The 26943-nt window shown below is 35.4% G+C and overlaps 1 protein-coding gene across 4 annotated transcripts; it reads right to left on the bottom strand.

Moving 5' to 3' along the window:
* Positions 1–31: 31 nt before the first annotated feature.
* ift122 (intraflagellar transport 122 homolog (Chlamydomonas)) lies at positions 32–26938 on the bottom strand. 4 transcript variants are annotated; one of them, XM_015347936.2, is made up of 30 exons: positions 26749–26933; positions 25925–25991; positions 25602–25686; positions 25394–25472; positions 24242–24318; positions 23924–23990; positions 23441–23587; positions 22531–22731; positions 21383–21458; positions 19789–19980; positions 19127–19265; positions 18147–18349; positions 17349–17486; positions 16761–16925; positions 15528–15725; positions 14555–14695; positions 13919–13972; positions 12660–12821; positions 11209–11375; positions 9979–10150; positions 9173–9275; positions 8118–8258; positions 7809–7906; positions 7293–7393; positions 6560–6725; positions 5189–5300; positions 3009–3137; positions 1915–1991; positions 1195–1359; positions 32–833 (listed from the first exon to the last, which is right to left on the bottom strand). In XM_015347936.2, exons 1-30 carry the CDS (start codon positions 26805–26807, stop codon positions 747–749), a joined length of 3768 nt encoding a protein of 1255 aa, XP_015203422.1. In that variant the 5' UTR covers positions 26808–26933; the 3' UTR covers positions 32–746. The 4 variants fall into 4 exon arrangements, with proteins under 4 accessions (XP_015203422.1, XP_069045477.1, XP_006631002.1 ...); XM_069189376.1 differs by lacking the exon at positions 26749–26933 and adding an exon at positions 26189–26329; XM_006630939.3 differs by lacking the exon at positions 22531–22731 and having other exon boundaries at positions 26749–26932.
* Positions 26939–26943: the final 5 nt, after the last annotated feature.

Genomic DNA, 26943 nt, shown 5'->3' on the forward strand with positions numbered 1-26943 from the left:
ATACGTTTGCAAAAAAAAACACTAGACTTCATATACTTCATACATATACTTTAATGACAAAATAGATACATATGTTTGTACATATAACCTATATACTGGGTAATATTTATTATATTTAATTTTTAAAAAATCATAAATGTTAGCCATATTTGGAACATGTTGAGTCTTTACAGATAACAACATAGAATTAAGTTACAATATAAAATTTTCAAAATAAACAAATACACTGACATAAAGCCTCCTGAAATATAACAAAACTAATGGAATGTCATACAACATATTTTAATGCTTTAATCCAAATCCTTATATTTTCCCAAGTAATGGCTGACATGTGAATAAGGTATAGGCATGTGTAAAGTAACAAAAATACTTTTTTGTCTGAAAATTATTTAGGGATTCAATAATGTTCATTTTATATCTATGCACCTTTCCTTTCACTGGCATTACACCATAAAAATAGCATTTACATGTTTCATTTAAAAAGGGAACCAGAAGTTGAAATTTAATCTTTCTTACACCACAGCATTCAATCCCCCATATATGACACTCACAAAACCCAAGAGAAATCTGATCCCTTTAATCCTATTCTGCTGATCGGCTGAAGTAGTGCTTTTGTAGCGGACTTAATGAACACAGTGGTAGATCGCTAAACGTACCATTAATGGTCTTTAATGACAAAATAAATATTTAGAAATTTACATTCATCTCATCTCCAAGACCAAGCTGGCAGGAGTTTTGACAACTGATCAGTTTGGTTCATCTATTGGCCTGCGGCAGTAAGGACAGCAATTGTGCTGAAGTACTAGCAGCTCGTAGTCTTCACTGTGGAACATCTGAAGGAAGGAAGGAAGACAAAATTGGAGGCTATAAACATGTATCACATTACCACCTAATAATCTCTTTACACTGGATGGGAAAACAGGCTGTTGTGCATTAAGAAAGCTATATACCTTTCATAGTAATATCCATCTGAAACTGACAAAATTAATCTGCACATAAATGTTTAAATTTGTATATTCAGATTTTATTGTACAAATATGCGGCTCTGATGATGACTTACTCATAACTTTTAAACCTTGATACATCTTTCAGAGATCCACTGAATGCTGTTTGGTAAAACAGGACAACAGACTTCTGTCTTCACGACAGCGACAACAAAGTACAGTTTCAGTTGTAAGGAGTGTGTCAGCATACCTGAAAGCAGGAAGGGCACATGGTGATGGAGACATCAGGCAGCAGGGACCTGTAGTATTGCCAGCTGAGGGGCTTGGGCCAGCGCTTGATCAGGACATCCCTCCTGCTCATGGAAAGTAGTGCTGCCTTGCTCACCACAACAGGGACAAACTCTGAGCCGCCTTGCTGCAGGAACACAGAAACATTTAGCGTCATCATCTTCCCATATTATTTTTAATGGACAGCAAGCAGAACAGTGGAGAACATGCTAGGTCAGGGTAATCTGAGAGGACATGCAACACAACCACCATCAGTGTTAATGCATGCTGTTGTTAAGGTATGGCAAAGTCAGTGGTTGAGGACAGAAATGCTTTTTGGCTTGCAATGTGTTATTAAACTAGTATCCATCAGCTTTACTTAAGCACCACACTTGGAGCTCAGAGGACCCATAGTAAAGCTGTCTCTAAAAACAATAAAAACGATTTTAGAATTTTGTAGGTTTTGCAAACATTTAGAATTAATTATACACAGTTTTGAAACATATTATGTCAATTTTATTGTAGTCATTATTTGAAGTGTTGCGTAAATGTTAATGTTTGCTGTCATATTTGTAAAGTGAAACGACAAAGGTAGTTCACTATAAAAACACAAATCTTTAAGAAAACTGAACATAAGAGGTTGGGGGCTACTTTATGACTTATTCAAAACTAAATTGTTCAATTGTTTAATGCGTTCCATTACCTCAAAGCTCAGCTTGGCCATGAAAGGGTCTTCTTCAGGGTCATCCATGCTGTCAACTAATTTCAAAGTGTTGGATTCTGTGATACTGTCAAGAAACCAACTGGTGCGTTACACATCTCTTTAGCTTTTAAGATTTTTTGTAGAAAATGCATATTCCCATTTTGAATGACATACAAGCCCTTGGTCTTCCTTAGTCTAAAAAAGACAAAGTAGCCCTTAGCAAATGGACTAATCCTATGGGCTAAAAGGTTTTAGCTATTAGGGCTAGCTGAATTATCTAAACCTATTAACTCAGAAAAAGGTGATTTAGGGGTGACCCTTGATCAGGTTCTGAAGCATGGCCAGAGATACACTTAAACTTTTCTATAAATATTGGTTTACCATAAATCAAATGTATTTACAGACATTAATGAATTATAAATTAGAACTATTGGTACCTGACTTCTTGGAACAACAGGGAATCAGAAATAAGCTGTGAAAGATGGATTTCACATTTCTCCTACTGCGTTAGCTTTCATGAGCAAAGACAAAGAAGGAAAATCAGCAGTGAAACAGATGAGTGGTTGTGGGTCTCAGCCTGGTCTTTCTTCAAATTAGAAATCCATCACAAATTCTTGCCTGTGTTTTTGAAATTCTTTGGAAGCCAGTCTATGAACTGAGTAAGGGAAGTTATATTCAGTGTTATTAAAACACCGTGGAGGCATAACAGCATTGAAAAAGACTACTCAATTTACCAGCATAACAGAAAAAGGACTTTCTGAAAGATAAAGCTTGTCCAGAGATAATTTGAAAACTAGTTAAAAAGTGATAAAGCTTGGTTGGTGATGGTTTACTCGTATGGAACCCTTCACAGCAACCACTTAACATTTTAAATCATTTAGCAGTTTGATAAGGGCCCTCCAACTATTAATGATTGATAAACATCACTTCTACCAATTAAAAAACCAACAGTGAATCATGTTAAAATACAATCTATTTTCACAAATCACACTAAAGTAAAATATTAAAACTGCAAAAAAAAAACCTGCCAGCCTTTCCCAGTTTCATGCTGAATCCCTTTATGAAGGGGATCACTTCAGGTATGTGAAGGATACCACCACTGCTCATCTCCTGCCACTTTCCTTCTCTCCTCTCTGTTCGAGGAGCTTCCAGGTCTATGAGGGACACAGCCTCTTCATCAGTGATCCCTTCCTCCAGGTAAAACTGCACAAGGGGCAGGATCTCTGTAGAAACACCACACAATAAAAAAATCATTGTAAGCAGAACTGTCTGCTATTTCCACTGAACAAAATATTAGAATATTAGAGAAAGAAAAACAAATGCAATACATAGATATATAACAATAAGTATGGGCAAGTTATATTTCAGCCTTATTTAAAGAAAGACTTCATTTCGAGGAAGATATCTGAGCATGATATTCAGTTTCGGTCACATTACTACCAAAAGGATATTATAGTCCCAGAAACATTTCAAAGAAGAACCACAAGATAAATCCATGGTTTCAGGAGAATTCAATATATAGATCAGTTAAAGGAACTAAACCTGGTCTGTTTAGAACAGAAGAGACTGAGGAAAGACATGATTCAAGAATGGAGAATTGAAAGTGGACTAGACAGTAGTACAGTAGCGAATTAAGGCATGGTGTCACAACTGAAAACACATTTGAGAGAGAAGCATATTTGTAGGAAGAATTGTGGGTTTGTGAAACAAAGTCAATCCTTTGGAGGATATTTTAGATGGAACATGGAGTAAATGGAACCCTATAGTATGTATCCAATTGTTTGTTTTTATGCAGCGTTATATCACTCTTATCTTTTTCTATATCTCTTGCAAACATCAAAATTCAATTCACTGTTATATCCCACTAGTGAGTAACAAGGACCGATGGTTGATAAACAACCTCTAATAGTATCACGCAATCCCTTTTCAGCTGCATAATTTCTAGGGTACAAAGTTATCTGAATCCTCTGAGTTATGCTTCAGAAAAAGTTATGCTAGTTTTTACTTGTTCTGAGATTCTTGCTTCATACCAGGTCTCTGAATGGAATCAGCCTCAGGTGATTCACTGTCTCCAGACAGACAGTCTTTTTGGGTTTCCATCAGAAGGCATCTGTATGCCTTCTTATAAAAAGAGAGAACTGAAGCACGCAGGCAGGTGAATTGATTCTCTTCATAACAAGAAGCACAAAGAAAGCAAAATGACTGTGGTCTCAACTAATCTGAAATTCAGATCATTCACTAATAGACACGAAGTGAATAAATAAACTATGATACAGTGTTAACAACATGAATAAGCTGAAACCTTTGACTTCAAGCTTATAACATAACTGTGAAATCAAAGATTAATGTAGCATTATTTACAAAAAATCACATTTAAATCACTATCCACACAAAAAAAGACAAATTGCTTGTGTACGAGAATATAACTCATCACAGAAATCCCTCTGTCACAGTGAATTGTGAAAGAAATACTACAGTGATCCTGTTATGTGCTTTAAAAGAATATCTCACCATAGACAAGATGGAATTATACTTCAACATCCTAGATAAAAATGACAGATCATCTGTGAATGATGAATGATGTAGCTGAATAATCATCAGATACAGTCTATTTCTAAAAACTAAGATGATCTCTTTCATAATTACTTCATTTCAAGAAACCAGAATGAAAATACATTTAATACAATTAACATCAGAGATTACATTAATGTATCTCTTTGTCCACTCATGAAGACAATGCCTACCCATAAGAAGACACACAAGACATATCTGTAGTTTTGTATTATGTGATTTCCAAAAGTAGAACAAAACTCCAAACAATAATTGAGAGAGAAATGTATACACAAATACATGAGTGTATACACTCATATAGTTTTTGCAGCACCTATAAAGTGCTGAGAAAGCGGTACTTCTATAGAAGCTTGTGCATATGGCACATGTTTATAGATAAACCATCTGATTAATTGTGCAAGACGGTATTCCTTTTTTCTTTGCTCTAATTAAGCTGTGGAGTAGAGACAGAAACACAATACTCTTCAAAGACGTCAATAAAACTTCAGCAATTCAAATGATCCTTTGACAAGCTCTGAGTAAGTGTTCTCAGGAATAAAAAAAAACAAAGCAGATGCTCCCCAGAAACAATATGTAACTCATCATTAAAGGTGCACAGGACAATTTGAGTGGTTATTTATTTGAAGGGTTTCTCTTTTATGAAGAATATGAAATGAGTAGTTCGCTGGAAGGTACAGTATAATGCAGGCTTGAATACACTCACCATAGGAAGATGCTGAAAAGATGAAAGGCTGCCGGCAATTGATGCACACATTCCCTTGATTATTCAGCAGGGGGTTGTTCGTAGAGCATCGATAGCACATGGGCACAAGGTCCTGTTAAAATGTGTTAACTTGTTCAAAGAGATGCAAGCATTTATCCCACATAGCTATTTAATAAGATGGTACAATCTAATTAATTATAATTATTTCAGTACAAATCTTGTACTGGATTTATTATTTCACTGCACTTTTACTGTATTTACCTTAAAGTACTTGAGGGCTTGTTGCAGAGACAGAACAATAAAGGAACTAGTATCATAGGATACAAAACAGCAACATTTGCGTTTCTCAATCAAGAAGCATAGTTTCCTTTAATCCCTAAATTTTTAAGGCTGAGTTTTGGACAGGAATCAAATAAAAAGTTGACTATTGTTTTTAGTCCAACAAAAATTTTGCTGTGCTTATGCAGATGGTAATAGGAACACTAAAATAAGCAAACAAATAACTTCACTTGCAATTGATAGCACATTTTCAAAGGTCTTGCAGTTACAGTTTCAGTTTTTCTGAAATACAACAAACATTAATTTGGGATCAATTGAGTTTTGAGGCCATCCTCTTTGATTGTTTTCACTTATTTAAATAAAATTCCTTCAGTGATTAACCACCAGTAAAAAATAATGTAAAGCAAAACAGATGTGTAGCACAAAATGCCTTGTTTACAGTGCTAACTTTGATGGGAAATATGTGTAACAAAAAATTCTGTAAGATTTTAGTTTTCTTCTTTTAAGAGGAGACAAATATTCAGCCATGAGGCCTTCGATCTGCCGTATACATCATGAAGAACGGAAAGAAAACAATGAGCTGTGCCATCAGAAGCTATAAAAAACAAGCAGCAGCAGGAAACAGTTTGAGAAGTTAGTTTAGAAGTTTCTCGAAAGATCATAAAATCAAGCCTGCTCTCATTTAAAACCCTGAGACTGCTGCATGCCAAATGGATAAAAAGTCCTTTTTGAACTCGTTTGTCTTCTGCCTTTTCCATTGTAAAACTCCACTGCTTATGACGGGAGTTAAAATTCTCAATATGAAAAAGACTTAATGCAGAGCATGTGACCATGATGCAGTCCTAAAACAATTTTCACCCACAGCAGTTTTGTATATAAAGAACAGTAAAGCTGCTGTGTATCTGAATTGCAAGCATTTTGTTTTGAGAGTTGAAACATGTTTCTGTTGAGATTATGTTCCATGATAATTTGTGCAATTTCCCTCATGGGATAAATTAAGTATCTATCTATAAAGATATATATATAATATATAGATATATATAAAGATATAAGAAAACATTACACACATGAGTGGTGTACATGGAGCCTTACCTCACTGTCGTGGAAAGGCTTGGAGCGAACAGTCAGGCTGCCCAGTTCGATGGACTCCTGGAATCGGGTTGGGATACGAAGGCCCTGTAGTTTCTCATAAGCATGGCGGGCCAGCTTGTATGCCCCCAGTGCTTTGCTTTGCTTAGCTAGAGCGTACAGAGTGTTCCTGCCCTCAGTTAAGGATCATGTATGTTTTAAGTGATTCAAATAACAAACATGAAATGAACGTTCACATTTACGACAAACCTGTAAATTAAAAAAGGAGTGCGACCTCAAAACACTTAAAAGAAAAACATATTGATGTGTACAACCCTTCACTTACTGTACAGTATGTGTATTAGTGATTATCTATGTCTGAAAGTATTTGACAAATTTAATAGAAGTAACAGAGTTACAATTTGCACTAATTTCTTTAACATTACTCATATGACAACATAATGCAAAGAGTTATCTCTTTTTGTATATCTGACCATGAAATAATTATATTTCAAAACATATTTTCACCAATATCAGCTGTTCACCAGTGTCATACCTGATGCTACATATATTTTAGCAAAAGGCCTGTGTCCTGACTGTTTAACTCTCTGCAGTCCATTCCATATACTGTCAACATAGTTAGCTTTTGCTTTTGTTATGGGGAAGGCATTTGTTCCTGGTATCTTCCTTCACATGATATGAGACCTAGTGTTAGTAGTTAATTTGTCTTGTGTATGACAATGTCTCTGAAGGATACACTTTAGAGATGCCCAATGGCACATCCTTTGTCAAGTTGTGCAGTAGAAACCTTGAGATATTGAATAGGCTTTCTGGGAGATGAGAGCTAAAGGGTTCATCCTGGAAGCACAAATATAAAAGTACATAAACCTTTGCCTTTGTTTAGGAATGTATGATCTACATCTCACACATATTTCAATGTGTTCAGACAAGTGCAGTTCTGTACAGACCACAATCAATGGGCCAATGTTAAAATCCATTTCAGTGCAACACAGTGCCATGTTATCTTCATAACTGTAAATTTGTAACTCTATTCTTTCAATTATTTTTCTACTGCTTTCTGCTATTGCCTATATTTGGTTTTTATTTGTAACTTTATTCTGAGAAATATCTTAAATAAATTTTAGCTTGAATTAAGATATGACAATAAAGAAGCACTGTCACTTGTAACAAATTCCAGAGTATGAAATTCTATGTAAAAAGACAATATACTGGGAATTGGAACATTTAGTGTGCTATTTATAGTTTCTCTCACAGTGTAGCGCTGAATGGAGTGATAAACATGGTACAGCTCTGCCAAGTGCTGGAACCTGTGGAATTTCTTCAGCATCTCATCTTTCTTATTTTCATTTTCTGTAAAAAAAAAGGACATCATTATTTCAGTCACTTGATTCCCAGATTATGCACACATGAGCTTTGTCTGGGTCCTATTGTAGTACAGCAAAATGGAGAAAAAAAATCTAAGTATTGCCACAGCTTGTCACAGTCAGAATTAAAAATTAAAGCATAATTCTTCTCAGCAGCAGAAAATGGGCTTACCATGATTATATGAAAATACTCTTACCCCTGGCTATATCCAAACACTGCATGGATAGCATCCAGTAGTAATAAGCTGCGTCATTAAACCTGCTTTCCACTACGGCGTTGTGAGTCAGTTGCTCCAGCACTTTCACTGCTTCATCCTGCTGCCCAGCCTTGTGGAAAGCTAATAAGCAGCAGATAATTAGTTGCATAAAAAGTATGAGAAACTTGGGGGTGGTATCATAAGATTAAAGTATCTTCTTATAATCAAATATTATTTTTCAAGATCATGGAAGGCCAGTTAGAATTCTCCAGAGCAAACAGTGTCTGGTTTACATTTTATGTGACCTTTCAGTCATTTAAATGTATCAGAATTTGCTTACAAAGCAATGGAACAGTTGTTCCAGCTCCACAGCCACTAATGATTTAATGATTCCAATAAATTCTGCAGGCTATTGTTGTAACAGTGCTGTTACTGTTATGCAGTTTATTTTTATATTTAGTTTGAATTTTTTCATTTTGCTCTTGTAGTTGTTACAAAGCGTAAAGAACAAACTGTTATTTTTACTTTAATTAATCGCAGTTTATGTATCTACTGATTTCATTTTTGACTAAAGCAACAAACTCTTCTGTCATACCTATGACCCGATGAACTACAAAAGGTCACTTAGTTAAAGGTTATGCCTTCAGGTTACAGTTAGTCAAACACTGGAAAAATGAAAACCATACTAGAGATATTAACAATGAAACAAAGTATTGGACCAAAAAGCATTTTTATGCCTCTCAGTGTACAATAAGTGATGAAATATTTATCTACACATTTCTGAGAAACCATCAGAATAAACTGAATATTTCACAATAGTAAAAACTATATGCAACCACAAAACATAATTTCTGGGTTAATTACTGTATGTGCTATAATTAACCTTCACAGTTTGCATTTAGTCTAACTTATATTAATAGTATGTGCACAACATGAAGTACATGGAAGTAAATGCAGCTCGAACTCAGTTAAATGAGTTATGAGTGTTATAGTTATGAGTGTGACTATGATCCATTTTTAGGCTATAAGGTGCTCAAAGGCTGATGTGAACACACCTTTCTGTGCTTCTTCAAACCTGTCGTTCTCAGCCAGCCACTGTGCATAAGGCACATAGACGTCGTCCTTGAACTCTGGGTGTTTCTCCACCAGCTCAAAAGCCTACAAAGAGTCAGAACCCATAACATTCCTCACAGTTTAGAATATTAGTACATATTTCTTATAGGCCCCAAAAAATCATTTTAAAAATAATATTGCAGTCTGAAAATTCCATAAAGTAATTAAGTGTCTTAATGTGCAATGCACAAATGTAAGAACCAATACTAAACTTGAAACCTCAGAGCAAAATAACAAAATATAGTTTTAAATGAGCTATTTTACTTATAACCTTTATGTACCAATGGACTTGACTTTTTGATATTTTACTCATACATAAAAATTAACTACAGGCACAACAAAGCTTGATGTTTCCTAAAACTGAATCACTACCTAATCTCTGCGGTATACAGTTTTACAAATGGATGAATTAATTGAATACATTCCCAGTCTCTATTGTTCTACTGCATGTTTTGTTGTTAAGCAATAATCGAAATTAAACAGCCACTGCAATGCAGGAAACATGAAACTAATCTTAAGAAACAGTTCAGCGGTCATTTGTTCTTCAAAAGTTGTTTATTCTACATACAGTATGTATTTAACTACTGTCAGCATAGCTGGAATTTAAATCTACACTTGATGACATTGGTTATATTTAAGAACCTACTCACTGGTGTAGTTGATGTAGTTGGACAGCCTATATGCGTGGACATTTATATGGAGAGAAAGCTTCTGGAGAAGCTCTGTATTACTCAGCAGTGCCCCTCACCTCCTCCCAGTGATACTCCTCCACATGCAGCAGCACCAGAGCTTTGAGGTCTCCCATCTTAGTGTAGGTCTCAGCAGCATAGCCATGCTGCTTTAGCTTCTTGAAGAAGGCAGCACATTGTGATAAGGGCTCACGCTCTGCCTTGTCTAGTTTCCGTGCGATGTCAATTAACCTGCAGTAAGAACACAAAAAAGATCTATTCCTGCTCCCACAATGCAGTTTCACTATCACTGGATTTGTAGATAAACAAGAACAAGAAAACAGGACTTCAACTGATATTTTAACAAATAAAATAAATCTTCACAGCAAAAGGATATCTTTTTGTAAATAGTTTGGGAAGGTTGATAACAACGAGAATGGATGCTTTCTTATCCCTATCTTGAAATTCCACTCAAGCAGAGAGCCCACTTTCCCATGACTTAATTATGGCAGAGTATCAAAAGTTGGAAACAGTGGAAATATTCAGGCAGGGAAACCTTTTTTTCTTGCCAACTAGTATACATGGGACTCTCTTAGGAGTTTCACGTGTTATTATAGGGTAACAAGCTTAATGTGGTTTGTACTAAAACTAGTCTAAAATTAATAAGACATGACAATGCACTAGAAAATTGTATCTCCAACAGAGCATAATCAAAATTAAACCTGAAAACTTCTATCATCATAAAATATATCCTTTTACAATTTTCCTTTGTGCCATTAGAAGTTGGCAAGATGTTTATTCTGAAAACAAACACTGATAGACAACAAACAGATTATATGCTGAATGAAAGCAAAATGTTTCAGAGAAGTAGATAATGAAAATAATTACTTAATTAATAAATGCTTCATTGTATTTCAACTGTATTTCAAGGTACAGTTTAATCTGTTTGTTACTATTTTTTAGCCTACTATTCCAAGACCATTGAGCTGAACATTGTTCATGACAAATTATAAAAAGTCGAGTTTGTACCAAAGAACAAACTTTGAAAAAGTTATAATGAATGAAGAGTTTAAAAAAAAACATCCTGTTTTTGTGACACTGTGAACAGGAAATTATTTTAAATATAGACTTCCACCTTTGATGATACTCTGCCCTTACTCTCTATAATATTTCTCTTTGGAGTTTTTATAAATTTAACTAACAAAAACTTGAATGCTTACACACTTTAAACCCTTTCGAATCATTTCAGTAGAAATAGCATTGTCATGTTTTAAATTAAATGGAAGCCTCCAGTGGTAAATGTTACACACATGTCCACCCAGCCATGTTCCCCGATGAGCTCTATAGCCTTCATGTGCTCCCCTGCAGACAGGTACATCTCGGCCGCAGCACGGGGCTCATTGATGTTCTTGGCCCAGTCTGCCTGTTTGGTAATCAGCATTTTGGTGTCCTTCGGATCTCCAGAGCCAAGGAAATCCTGGACATAAACACATCTGTGTTAGCACTTCTGGTGGGCACTGGAGAAGGAATGAAGTAATGTTGCTAAATACAAACAGGACACATCAGCTTCCTGTCCACTTCTGATTAACAAAACCTCTTAACCAGATGAGAGCTCAGTCAGAAAAATATACACCTCTGACAAAAACACGCCAAGGGAAACCACAGAAAAATCAGTTTGTTTGAACCAATTGCCTAAAGTAAACAAAAGTTCCGTTACCACTCTCACAGCAACATATCTTGCTTTATTAAGGCAAATCTGATGGTAAAAAAAACACATTGGCTGTCAGAGGCATTTCACTGGAAGAATAAACAAACTATAGTGCTATACTGTAGTATATTTACTGGTGGGCAAGCAGATAAAAAATTAATCTCTATTGGTGTATTGGTGTAAAAATAAATCATTGGAGACAGCAGCCTGTTTTTATTCTCCTCCCTTAAGGTTAACTTTTCACACTTTTTGTCCTTATGTATACAAAAAAATGCTTCCTCTTTATGTACTCTCTAGTTTCATGCTCTTCATGACATATCTGAATTAGTAAGGTATGAATCGTGAGAGTTATCGGTGGAATTGACATATTAAGTCCAAGAGCTGTCTAGCAAGCAATTTTTCACATTATCCAAGCAGGACATGCCAAACAGCATACATTCTTAAAACTTTTTAAATAACATTATTATGAGTTATGTTGTGCAATTCATTTTTAGATTTTTTTTCATTTCTTAAAATGGAAAACTGTGCTCTTGCTTTGCATTAAAGAATTTACTGTGCCACAATATAGTTTAAGTCTGTTTCATGCTTTTCCTCACTACAAATCAATAGTATTATCAAAAATAATAACACGGTAAAAGCCCCTGTAAGATTATGTATATTTAGATTTATTTAGTACTGTTAAATTAGAAAAAAAAGTTTCAATAACAAATAAAACAATTTCTAAAGCTTTGTAAGTTCCACATCAAATCTACTTCTCTTGCAATTCAATACAAACTTTCAACAAAAATAAACAGAATGGAACCACTGTTAGGTAAAGCACGCCCACTTAATGATAAAGGAATACAAACAATACACAACATACAAGCAACACTTGCAAATCTCGCAATGTATCATGTCATCCACCAGATTTAATAAGAGTACGCTTCTTAAAATTGTTGTAGATCATGAAAGATAATGTTCTGGTTCTGGTTCACAGGACTGCAGGACGAGGTGCAGCTTGCTTTATGTGCAGATCGTGTGCAGAAGATGAAAGTAAGAGTTTAAATGCTTCACCTTGGCATATTCGAACATGCGCAGGTCTGTGTACATATTTAGGGCTCGGCTATCATTCCCCGTCTTTTTGTACAGTTTGGCAGCCTCATGGAATTTCCCTTGGTAGGCAAAAACATCCGCCAGGAAGAGCTCATTGTTGGTCTCGCCTCTTTTCTTCCTCTCCTGCATAAATCCATCAATATACAGAAAAAGAGAACAATTACCATCTGTTACATTTCAATGCAGCTTGACAAAAGGAATTCTCAGCTTCTCTGAGCTATACAACTGTGGGTAAAAGTTCCATCTTCAGTGAAATTAAAAACTGATACACTTAAGTAAATCAAAAATAATGAGTGTGTAAAGAAATACAAGGGATGATGAACTGTTTTTTAACAGCAACATGCCAAAAACAATTTCCAATGTATAAGAATGTGACTCTCTTCTTATACTAAAGAAAACATATGAATTCATTTATGGTTTTAATGGAGTAGATATTTGTATTCCCTTTAGAACGTAATATTTTCATCTAAAGAGCAATTTCCCTTTGTTCTTCATGTGGTTTCTGGTAAAGTGGTCCCAGGAAAGCTTTAATGGAATTAAGGGCAGGTTCTCAATCAATCAGATCTTTGGACTTCACCAATAAGCAGCACAAATGTGATCTTGCTGGGGAAAATACATGAATATGTGACAAACAAGAATCAAACTACAAAATGTGGGCTAGTAAGCTACTGAAATTATGTCTGCTAAATTCTGAGTTTAATTTACTGTAGGCAAGAAAAGTGGTCTTGGCAGGAAGAAAAGATTTCTCAATCATTAACTGCACTCCAAGAAACAAGAAACTAATCTTTAATTTCACTGTGTCAGCAAGCCCAGACTTCTCCAGTTTTCTGAAACATTTAAAATATCTTAAGATGTAACTGGAAGGTTACTAGTAGAGATTTTAAAACCAGCTGTGGCAGTTTATGCAGAGCAGTCAATGAAACATGCCCATGATTTATTATGGTTAAAAACAACAAACATATCACAGTATGTCAGTGGTATCAAATGATTCAAATTATTTGATTTCGTGAAAATTATATAACATGTATGAACCATTGCTTAATTTTCAAAACAAGTCTTTGTATCTCGATTTTTTTTGTACAAAGAAAAAAGATTCTGGCATGTGGCGTAACATTCTCACGCATTTGTTTAAATGTTAAAGTAACAAAGTAAACCCGTAGGAATGTAATTTTATCTGGTAAAAACTATTTAATCTAGCAAATATCAAAAGCAGGCTTTACCTCGATGCTGTTTATGAGTTCAAGATAGCGTAAATCACGAACTCTGATGAATGCCTGTGGGAAAACAAAAAAAAAAACAATATACAAAATCTGTTAATACAGGATTATCTTTTAAATTAAATTTGTTTTAAAAAAATAAACATTCTACTTACAACTCCTTTTCATGCATGTATGACAACATACAAAATAACACAGTTAGTCTGCCACTGGAATCTGTCATTACTACTGTATAATAACAACCTATCCAATAAGTATTGTATCCAACACTAGGTAAACTGTACGAAATTAAGTAGGTTACGCCATCTAGTGGTAGGCTGGAATTATTCATTCTAAAACAAAAGTCCTTGTTTCAGGGATTCTCTATTTTAAGAACTGAATTGTTAATCAGTTAGAGCACACCCACTTTCTAAAATGTTGATTTTGACAGACACAAGGTTAAAATTTCCTTTTTATTCTGGTGTTCACCAGACCCTACGTTGAAAACGTTTACCCTAAGGTTACTAATGTATTGTGGTGACAGAATAACAACAGATTTTTGTTAAAGACTATACAAATGTTTTGAATGTTTTCTACTAACAACTATGTGTTAATAGTCATGTAAGTTCCTGAAAGTACTACAGTAGATTACTGATATACCTTCTTTGCTGTTTCAAAATCAAGTCCTTCAAGTGCCTCTGTGGCCAGGTCCCTCCAATCACTGTCGGTTACTCCTAAACAAGCAATCTGATAGGCCTCTTTGAACCACTTTCTCTCCAAGTACTGGTACATAGGGGCAGACTGGTGGAATGGGAAAGTGTAAAAAAAATAGCTTATTATGAACTTTTTCCAAGCATACTGAGAACCATTTACAAAAGCACATGGTTGTTATATCACAGATCTGATTAGTTAGAAGAAAATGGCTTTTTTCTTAGTAAAAATAGTTTTCCAATGATTCTTTTTTTGTTAATCTAAGCAAATTATCATACATAAAAGACTTGTTAAATTTGTGAAATTTTTTAACAATGTTAAAAAATGAAGGCAATATTTTCCAAACACAAGGAAAATATTAGAAAAGAACTCCAACATGCCATATAATTTAAACATTATTAGATTAAAATGACTCAGTGCATTTAAATGGCTTAATTAAATAAATTTGTCTCAGATTCCTTTACGAGGAATTTTTCTCAGAGCTGTTTCTTCTTGGCATGTTTTGTCAGGTATTAAAACATTCAGCGTTTCTAGTGTTAGTGGCATCTATGTGATTACCCTCAACTGTCTCAGGCAATGTCCCTCGTTGGTACAAAAATAGCCAAATTACTAAATCATGAATGGAGACTTTAAACTTCAAAGCTTAAGCAATTAAGATCAATATTAGAGGGACAGTGAAACAATTAAATATAGTGCACTTTCTACATTCATCTCCACAGATGTGCAAAGTCTAGTTATTTATAATATAAATTATAAATATAATATTTAGAATATGGAAAAGGACTGCACATGTATAGAAAGAAACAGACGTACTATCAGAGAAGAGGCAAAGAAATTAAAGTGCTTATTTCTGAATCACATTAACAGAATGTCCACAAGAATGCGGATCATTTAGAACACACACAATTGAACAAAACCATACCTGGGGTACTTCCACAGCTGACATAGAGTAGACATGCAAACAGAAGATCTTGGAGCCATTGTATCCCACCACAAAGCCCTGGAGCTTCTGCTGATGCACTGGAAAGTTGCTAGCTTTAATATTAAGGTAGCCACTCCCTGAGAAGCACAGCATGTCTTCACACTGAGTGTTCCAAGCAACACTATTTGCATTTGGCTCCTGTGTGAAATACAATTTTCAAAAAATAGAACAAGAAATATTAAAATACACTTATTCCACATAATTGCTGGAGGACTAATAGTCCCATTATGCAAATACAAAAAAAAAGGCCTTATTCTTATCATCACCTTTGAAAAATCACTAAAAAGATTGAGGGTTGCTGTCACAACCCTGATTTCGTGAAAAGGTAAAGCAGTCATTATTAAATGCAAAAGAGCCCATGGGCGGACTGCTTGCAGTAGTGGAACAGTGCTTGTCCCCAGACCCAAGAGCTCTTTGGTGCCAGCTGAACGAGAGGAAGACCCTGAACACATAGCTGACCACCACTGTATTTCAGGCAATGCTTGTGAAACACAGGACCCTATGGCCCTGCAGATGACCCCTGTCTGTATTGGCCATGCATGAAGGGGGTAAAGTAGCAAGACCCGTGACACCACAGACACGAGACCTATTAGCAAATAGAACAAACTGGCAAGTTGAATCGCTCCAGGTATAAAGGTGGTCAGCATCATGTATAACGTTAACCATGTCTCATGAAATATTAAGGCAAGCAGTTTTTCCAATCTTGGTGGATTCCCTGAAATACTGCCTGTTGCACTGAAAAAGGAAAAAGGATTTGCCATCCACCTGGAGATGAAGAGGTGTTGGAGGCCTTATACTAAGGGAGCCTTATAAGAACAGCTAGGAAGGCATGACGTTGCATAGTCAGACTGGACAACTTTGGTATACAGCAAAAAGGCAGTGATGTGGCACTTCCCCATTTGGTAATGACTGCATTCTTCAGTGAAACAGAATAGATTTTATTCACTAACAGATTACACCTAATAATTTTAGTTTTCTGGTACAGTATATGTTTCTTCACATTCAAAAATATTACTTGACATACGAGATCTTTTAATAAATTTAAATAGGTGATCTGTCCTGTACATGGCCAGGATTACAGACTCAAAGGTGTCTGAGATGTAGGAAGCCTCAGAAAGGTGTTTGAGATGTAGATAATTGCTGGGACAATTCTTGAGAAATTTGTAAGCACACCTGAAAAAGGAGCTCTTTTGTACGGATGTCATACACTAAGCAGGTGTTATGTTCGTCCACAACAGCCAGCTTGTTTCTGGAGGCACTCATGTCCAGACAACGAACTGAGGTCGCCTGTTTCAGCAGAGTGATTGCAAATGGGTTGTCCACAAATATCTTCAGAATCTAAAGACACAAGAATATAAAGAAACAATGTCACGGGGATCCATAAGAATTAATACATACAAGAAAAATCGGTGATATCTGGAGATGCCCTTGCAAAACACAAAAGAACTAATAATTATGAAGTATTGATCTTTGATCGTCTCTTATTGTAGGACTCAACAATGGCTGAGTTGGTAATGTACTCTTTATATAGTGGCAGACTATTCTTGCTTTAGTATTCAAAAGAACAATGTTGAAAATTCTTACATTTTAACAAGTGCTAAATTCAAGGACTGAGACATGAAATGCAATAAGAAATTGTTAAACAGTTAAATTAACATCAAACGGAGATACTGGTACTATTGCATAAAGAATACCTACATATGCAAACATTATCTGATGTTGCAATATTATTTAATACATCATTCAGTTCAATTCACTTACTGCTCCGTTCTTCAAACCAACAAGCAGTCCCTCTCTTCCAGGTGATCCCCCAATCACCTTGATGTATCGAATCAAAGATTCCATGAGCCACTCTCGTTCTTTTACACCATTGAATGATAGGCACTGCAGCCTTTTTTCCTGAAAAGGTACAATTGAAATCTATGAAAAATCATTAAGAAAACCTCTGTAAGTTTGGAGAAGGTTTGCCATAAAACCTAGCATACACAGTAACTTGTAAGGGCTCTGTAATCAGCAGGTGCATAAGATTAGAACTGGTTTTCCTATGGGTCTTCCAGAAACATTTGGCTTCTTAACAGACCAGGAAGGGAATTCACCTTGATGCTTTATTGATGCAGGGATGTATTACACTGTGGAGAAGAACCCTAATAAACAGACATGTGGTCAGGGCAAGAGAAGATAGGACAAGAAAGTCTTCCTGAATATGACTGTGATTATGCTGCAAGGCTAACATTAGGATGGGAACTGTACTGCTAAATCTCTGGACTGTGGATTTCCAAAGCCAGAAAATCAGACAAAGACCAGACTGGAAACATTTAATTGAAAAATAAATGTTTTCAAAAGAATAACTTTCAGACTTGTGGTTCTTGGAAGGTCTTGAAGTCCAAGAACAATCATTCCACAGCCTTATATCTTCATCTAAAACTACATCCTTATGATTCTAAACAATTTTCATTACCTCTGAAAAATTGGAATAACCCAATAATCATGCCTACTTTAACTTATTCCTGATAAATTGAGTAATTGGGTTCAATTCTGTAAAGCCATACGGTATGTCACCTGGCACAAGATGATATGTTGTGAGCATACAACCAGCAGGTTGCACTCAAACTTCTTGCAGATTTTCTCTTTCACACGGTAATGCATGTCTGAGGAGTCATCAGAGTAGAGCTCATAAATGAGGATTTTCTCTGGGAGTTGGATGGCCAGTCGGTTTTTGTAGATTGCAATCTTCTTGACCAACTCTCTGCACTTTATTCTCACTGTAGAGGAAGCATACAGAACAGAGCTGGTACAGAGCCTCTGCTTTTCATTACAGCCCTGATCAAATGTCTCATGTGGCTATGACTATTATGTGCAGGAAAGTCATGAGGTCGGAAACATAATTCTCAAAAAACATTTGTGGTTGAATGTATTTTTTCCTATTCATATTCTGTAATGTTTATTAACCATATATATAAAACGTTGTATAAACATGGATAATTAAAAAAATAATTCTAATTAACTTAATCAGTTTGAAGCCTCTTTTAAAGACTGAACTGCCTCTAAATCTTAGTAACAGTAAGTTGTTAACGTCCTATACACCTGCAAATTGTTTACACTCTTTAAACTCCAGCTTTGCTTCAGTTCTGAATACAACTACAATATAACTACAAACCCTATGAGACCATTATTCTGTTCTACATCTCCAAAGTTGTGGGGTCATCTCCCAGTCCCCGTTAGATCTTGCCAGTTAGACAACACATTTAAGTTTTAAAACTTACTTTAATATAACATCTTTTTATTCTGTTTAATTGAATGCATTAATTTGTATATGTCTCTGTTTTTGCCTTTGTTTTGTTTTATTGTAAAATGCCTTGAGATGATTGACATGAATGAGACAAAATTACTATTTATACCATTATTAATCATGGAGCAAACACCAGTTTATTTTACGGGACCTGAAGGGCCTGTAAGCCTTTGAAAAGGCCCTGCTTACCTAAAAGCTCTAAAGTTAAACTAAAGTTAGTTACAAGCCTTTATGGGATTCATTAACTTACCCTTCTGTTCGGTGATGAGATGCTGCACAATGACATCAGTCATGTTGTCCCTGTTGGCATATCGGTCTTTATAAAGACCATGAACTGTACTAAAGATCAACTGGTAAAACGCAATGGTTCCATCTTGGCAGCCCACCACCTGTAACACATGGAGCTTGTTTATCCAAAGAAGAGTACCGTGAGATCAAATTTTCTCTGTGTATTTCAGTAGTGTGTGTTTTAAACACGCATACTTTAATCCAATAATATATCATCTCAACACTGTTTACAACACTACTGTATGATAACACTAGTGTCTGAATTCTTGATGGTTTACTCAAAAGGAAAATAATTAATGGCAAAAATCTTAAATCAACAAGTGATCCAATGACACTGTGCATAAGTATTCAATCATAATGACAAAAACGCACCAAATTTTGTTTTGTTAAAACTAAACTATGTCTTTCCTTTTTAATATTTAGGCTTCATGTAGTTTCTCAAAAAACAAAATAAAAAATGTCAATTTGCAATGCACATAAGTAATCTTCTTACATAACATACTTTATAAAGTTTATTGTTAAATTTATTTTAAGCACTGTCTGAACTGCATTTGACTTTACAATGTATGAGGACAGAAACAATAGGATTAGTCAGGTTTTATACTAATGTCTACATGGACATACCACATAATTAGAGTCTGGTTTGACCCTACAGGACCAAACCCAGGAGTTTTGCTCGCCAATGGTGCCCAGTCGAACCCCATCTTTGGTGAACAGGGAAGCCTTTTTGTCCGATCCCCCCATCACAATATACTCCCCTTTGGAGAAATAGCTGACGCAGCAGGGATCATAATTCAGGGACCTGTCTTTTCCAATCTGAAAACACAAAGACACGTTAAATCAGCTGAACCTAGAGGGCACAATTTTAGAATTGAATGCAAAGTATAAGATCAAATCCCTTGGGTATGTTTTAGTATCTCATTTTCAAAGAAAGCTTTACCTTCCATTGCTGTCAATTAACAGCATGCCATCGTATATCATCTCAATGTTGTAAGTTTTGTTTTGTTGTTTTTTCTTGAGAATAAAAGGGTGCCCAGGCTGAAAATGCATGATGTTGAATAACAAAATACTATTTAAGAGTACATCGTGGTAGACAACTCTAGCCCTTATGTGCCGTATTTGTTTCTGGTTTCTATTCCATATCATATTTAAAGCTTGAATTTAATTGATTAAGCAAATAATAAATCAAAATTCTTTCCAAGTTTAAATCAGGTGCTAATTAAAAGTTGCCTCTAAAACCTGCAGGGACTCAGCACTCAAAGACTGGAGTTGCCTATCCCTGGAGTATGTAATGTTTAATGGTATAAGTGGATCCAAATCTTCAACTTCCCCAGGCCCACTAAAGATCAAACACATGAGTGCAAACAGTTTAGCATTTGGTAGACATCTGAAAATGCAATACTACAGTAACATTTTTCTACTCACTTATTACTCATACTATTTATTATTATACTATACCAAATATCATAAGAATTATTTCACAAATTACAAAATATTTAAAAACCTAGCAGGAAAATATCAAAATATTTTATGGAACACAAGCACCTATTTTTTTTTTTTAACAGACTTAGAAGAGGTCAATTTTTATGCTGATTAATCTTTGTTATCAAATGAGTTAATTAACAGGGGTCTAATGTGAAAGGCAGTAGCAGCGTGTGGCCAACAGCTGGAAGCAATACAAGATGAACATCAATGGCACATAGTTTACACCAGATTGCAGTTGTTTTCTTGTGGGATTCTGTCTCATACAGCCTGGAAAAGCATGTGCTTCTTCACTGGTCTCTGGGCCCTAGATACCACACATCGTCCTATTTATGTTCAATGGGCCTCAGGTCTGGTACACAGGGCATTTACAGCACAAATGTCATACTCTCTTTTGAAAGAAAATCATTGTTAGACAACCAGCATGAGAACATGCATTGTCCACCTAGATTAATGTGCAATGTCTTCATGTTTTCCTGTCAGTACCTGATGACACAAGGTCAGGGTGGTCTACATAAACAGTAGTCCACACATAAAGAGAGTGACAAGTTTCTTTTAATGTTCAATACATATTCAGAAACATTAAACATCACAATTTAGGTGAGCCTTATCACACTAATAAGGGGAACCTATTCTTCTTTCTTGCTAAAAAAGTGATTTGGTGAGGGTAATATGAGCCAATGTTCCTGTTAAAGCATACTACATGTTGCTACTTAAATTTTAATTGAATGCTTACCTGTTTGCCACTTAGCTGATAAAAAGACAACTTCTGGCCCCAGTCTGCCACTGCCAAGATGTCATTGTGCTCATCTCTGTGACAAGAAAAACATGTTTGTCATCCACCGCATGGACTATTCTTGATTATGTGACCTTAAATACAAAACCCCCATCAAAATATAGCCCAAACTCTTTTACTGGTCAAAAGAGACAACTCATAAAATAAAAATCCCAATTGATGACAAAGAATGTTTCAAGTTATGCTCTATGTCAGTTCCTTATTCCTTTTTATGATTCTCATTATTCTCATTAGTGGCATTAGCATGGAATAGAAACTGGGGCTCTGGACGTCAGACTAGAGGAAGAACACTTCAAAACCTGGGGCAGACACTGCTGTTCACAATGTACTATCCTTGAGAATAGGTTATGACATGGTCACCACCTAGAAAGCAAATCACCCACATGTGACATACCTCTGCTGTGGAGCATGCCAGCTACCATCTATTCTTCTCTGACAAATGAAGCATAGTGTTTGCATAAACACGAACTCAAAGAACCATCACTTTGTGCCGTCTACATGCATTTCCTGATGCCTTTGTACTGCGTGTCTTGCACAGCACAAAACCTGAATGCGAAAATCTGTATACAATACAGACAGGTGCGGCATGACCTAAATGGAGCTGTGCCCTCAAACACGACAGAAATGAAGCAGCTCTCTAAGAAAAAATGGACCAGAATCCCCCCCCCCCACAGATGTGAGAGACTAATCAACAAATCAACAGGAAAAATTATTAAGTTAAGTTATATATATAAGTTATAAGTTATATTATATATATATAAGTTATCGAATCAAGAAGTCCACTTACTTTTTCACAAAAAGATATTAAAGTCTGGCTATTTTTTTAAAATAAAGCCAAAGTAGAATTTCTGTGCTTTATTTGTCAAATGAGTTTAGTTTGATCTACTAGGTAATGACTAGGTAAAGGTCAAATACAGTAACTCTAAACATGTTAAACCATAAACTCTTAAGGGGGTGTTCTTGCTTTTTAACTACATTGTATATATATACTTAATAATTGAAAATATCAATATCAACCAATTATACTACCATTTAAAAGATTTAAAGTTTTAAAACGATCTTCCCCTACCTCAAATGCTATCACTTACAGATCAGTATTGTCAACATGTTCCTGAAGCAAATGGCCCTCCAGATCCTCTCTCTCTTCTTCTAGCTGGGACTCCTCTGCCTCACTGCCCTGACTCGAACTTGTTTCAGCCCACAGGTAAGAAGGTGCACAAACACTGCCCTCCGTCAGTGGCTCCTCTTCCCCATGTTCAGGGCATCTCTTCCAGACAGTCCTCCACCTACTGCAAGCACTGGCTACATGTGGGGGCTTTCTACACCTCTACTTCTACACCTGAAATCACTGCCATATGAAGCTACCTTTTTTAATTTGTTCCCAAAGCAAGAATATGACATGCAGTTGACTGAAGGTTTACTTGACAGGATATGGTAGAATACGGAAATTCTGTATTTATACAGAATTAATACATGTACGTAAATCCAGTTTCAAGGCACCGATTCAATAATATCTATCATGAAATTGGAAATACCTCTGATTTTTCCACTTTCCTATTATACTTGTTGATAGCCGACACTAATTTTTGTCACTTTGTAATTACACAGAATATGGAATTGTTTTCCTTTTTACCCATTAAACACAAAATCATACAAACTTCATGACAACATCTAGTCATAAAGTAACGATGAAGCTTACATCAACATTTTAAGACAATGACAAAAAGATCAATACATACCGTTTCCGTTCCTCATATGTAAAAGTTTTTAAACCATTATTTTTATGTCATTATTTAACAAACTTGTATTCCTTACATCAAAATGAGAAAACATGTTTTGCCATGTTCAAATTCAACAATACATCAACATTAACTTTTGATTGTAGAATTATAGGATAGAATGTTTTGATTCCATGTGCTCAGTCTTTATATGTTCCCTGTTCTTCATTTTCGAGTTATCACAAGCTAACCAGGATTTTTTACTTTTGCTGTTACATACTTGGATGGGTTCCAGGCAATGGACCAGATGGGTGACAGGGTACCTCCAGGACGTTCTATCTTCACCTTCTCTTCCCCATTTTTATTGCGGATACTTACTACTCCATTCACCATCCCCAAAGCAAGGTACTGACCATCATTGGTCCACCTGCAATCAAATTTACACAAGGTTTTCTCACGCAACAATATGATAAATTATTTTTTGTGTCTGAAGAGTCCACGTATACAGGAAGACTGGATGGATAGATCACAGGTGTGAGATAACGTTTTCAAAATCAAAAGAACTGGTAACTCTTAAGGCTCATCCTATGTCCAATAATATTAAACTCTTTTTTACAACTTTGCAACACTTTATGCAATAACAACTAAACTAATATGATGAAAACCACAACTGCTAAGATATACAATGGGACAGATAATTCTTGCTCACAAAACACACACAGCAATGGTTGCTTAGACAATTAAATTAGTATTTATAACTTACCCACAACATGTGATTTTATTGCTGACTTTGTGTTTGGAGACAGATTTTTGTTCTGGAGACCACAAACCTAAATAGGTAATACAATATAGTATTCATGTTAATGTTTACTCAACTTTCTACAAAAATACCACTGTTTTATCAAATCAATACTCCACATAATATATTATTGTTTTCCATAGTCAGTAAAGAAGCTGCTGTAGTTATCAAACTGTCAATGATAAGCATCTGTGTTTTAAGTACGGAGAGATCACTAATGATTACCGGAATTATTTCCCTAAGGTTATACTAACACAAACATATCTTAACAAAACAACTCACCAAAATCACTGGACGAACAGGAGGCCAGCTGATGTGTAACTGGATTATATGAAACGCACTGGATGGAGTCATTGTGGCTATTTAAAAAACAAAACAAATTGTCAAATTGTTACAACCTATGATTTTAAAATGATAAAATAGGTTATCAATTCAGTATAACAATCAAATATTAATCAGGTCTTGGTACTAGGATGCTATACAAGTAAATTTTAAAGATCAGTAATTTTACCTAATTAAATCTGGGATTATCAAGCATTCCACAGCACCTATTCTCTGGCATATCCTCATAAAAGAATAGAAATTGGGCCCAAATTTACACAATTTATTTTCTAACAAATAACAGAACTATACAACACACAAGATTGCACAGCATACAATGTTTTTACTATGAATGGATATTTACATGTCTGCAAGCTCCAGAGCTCTGCCTTATATAGGCACAGAAAATCAAATAATTTTATCCTTAACAGGCCAAAAAGAAAGAACCTGCATTTTAAACGAAAGGGATTCTAACCAGCACTAAATCGCCCTCTCTAAACAGATGCTCACAGTTCGATGAGCCAATTTTCCTATTCTAAAATCAGTAAAATACAAAAGACAGTTTAAGACTGAGGATTGCACAATATATGAAACAACAATTTTCTTGAACAAGTAAAACAACAAACCACCTAAATAATATGGCTCAGAATCTGCTGCTCTTTCTGGATTAAAATTACCTGGACTACACCTGATTTCAAGTCTAATTTGAAAGACGCACTCTCTCCCAGCACAAGCTTCTCATGATGATAATGATGTCTCTTCCTCTTCCTCTCCTTACTAACCCTTCCTTTACATTCCTGTATTCATACTATTGCCCATTCCTATGGAGGCTGGATTAATGACCTCACTAGGAATGGCCAGATCACCACCCATGCTAAACCCTTGTAAAACCCAGTTGAGAACTCTAAATGGTATTATTAAATAATTCCTTAAAGTTGACTGAAGAGCCCATTGTACACAGGAATTCATAAGACAAGAAATTTCATAAAAGGTCATTTATTTGGCTTTTTGTGTCACGATTGTTACTTCTCAAAAGTAAAATTATTACATCAACAAGTGTAAAGGTGCAGATAAAAAAACAAATTCAGGAGGACTTTAAAATGTTTTACTTACGTATACTTCAATATTCCCTCCAGCTTAGAAGTCCAAATGATGATACTTTTGTCAGCTGAACCTGAAGCAAAACGCTTCCCTGGAAAAAAAATATATTGTTATTTTGTCAAGCTACTACACCTTATTGTGTATATGTAAGATACTTATTTAGTATGGGAAGAGCATATATACAGTAACATTTTTTTCAAAGCAGGCTTTAAAAACTGACCATCTTTGGCATAGGCAACACAGTATACTGTGTCTTTGTGCCCCTTTAGAGGCTGGATAAGTGTTCCATCAGCTGTGTCATAAACCTAAAACACAAGACAAAATAATTAATTTCCACAAAGAACATTCCACAGTTGCCTGAGATTTAAAAAAAAATCAGAAAAATAAACTCAAGGTGCTGAAAGTGTAAAACGTTAAAAATACGAAGGCATAGTATTTCTTCGAAATATGTCTTCGAAAAATGCTATATTCGTATAAGAGTATTTAAATAATATATATATATATCTTTACACAAAATACATCACAACTTCCAAAAGCACGTACCAAAACTCGATTTCCAGCAGCAACTATAAGTTGACTCCCATCTGGCTTGAACGCAAGGTCGTAAATACTGTTTAGGGGAAGAATGATTTATAGTTACAATAATGCACTATTGCTTCGTGATACTACTATAGCTATAGTTGTATACTTTTTAAATTAGTTTATGATAGAACTCCTTGTGGGATGTTTCATAACACAATCACCATACATATTTGAGTCTTTCTACATAATGTCAAAAGAAGGACAAAAAACTCAATGAAACGTAACAATGTCATCTGTCCGTTTGATAAATTGTTCCTCAGTTTGGGAAAGCGATTGATTTGGTCATATTTTATTACTGTAAGTGGGAAAAAAATCAAGTGAAAAGCAATGATTTTAAAAATATGATCAGCGAAACCTGCACAGTGTACAGTATTTATCTTTGAATGCATGTTATGTGTCAGCTCAGGGTATAAACAATCACAATTGTTATTGCAATTTAAACAATCACAACAATTTAAACATTTAAATAAATACACACGTTCATTCGATCAGATGCAAGAGTAATTGAGTGCTTAGTATGGTAACTGGCTAAAAATAAGCCATATGCCTAGGATGAACTGAAAGCAAATAAACACGACGACTTTAAATGACTCAATATTTTATAATGACAAAGTTCCAAAAACAACGTAGTTGTTTAATATTTTTACCATATGTTAAAGTGACACATTTTTCCTCACACAGTTTACATTGGCAACCATGGTTGCTATCGACAGCCAACGGTGTTAGCAACAGGCCTACAGATGCCGCTAAGCGACCATACGTGGTTAAAAACGTCTCCTTCTTACCATTGCTCTACTTTATCCCGATCATGCACTTTATCTATCCATGTCGGTACGGCTCTCATCGTGGTTCTGTTTTAGCAAGAGCTGCTCTACACTTTCCTTCCTCAAAGCAAACTAACAATGTAGAGAACCCACTTCTTTCCGCAATCACACTGTTTACATCTCGGAGTCACACTGGGCATGCGCACACTGCATGTA

Source organism: Lepisosteus oculatus, chromosome 4, assembly GCF_040954835.1.
Source record: "Lepisosteus oculatus isolate fLepOcu1 chromosome 4, fLepOcu1.hap2, whole genome shotgun sequence".
Lineage (NCBI taxonomy): Eukaryota > Metazoa > Chordata > Actinopteri > Semionotiformes > Lepisosteidae > Lepisosteus > Lepisosteus oculatus.

Bases quoted from the DNA above. Each gene is read 5' to 3' on its own strand.
- ift122 (XM_015347936.2), bottom strand. From the start codon at position 26,807: ATGAGAGCCGTACCGACATGGATAGATAAAGTGCATGATCGGGATAAA. The intron at 19,266-19,788 runs GTATGTCCATGT...CATGTGTTACAG, and splicing joins AACCAGACTCTAATTATGTG to GTGGTGGGCTGCCAAGATGG. The intron at 1,992-3,008 runs GTATCCTTCACA...ACAGTATCACAG, and splicing joins GCAGGAGATGAGCAGTGGTG to AATCCAACACTTTGAAATTA.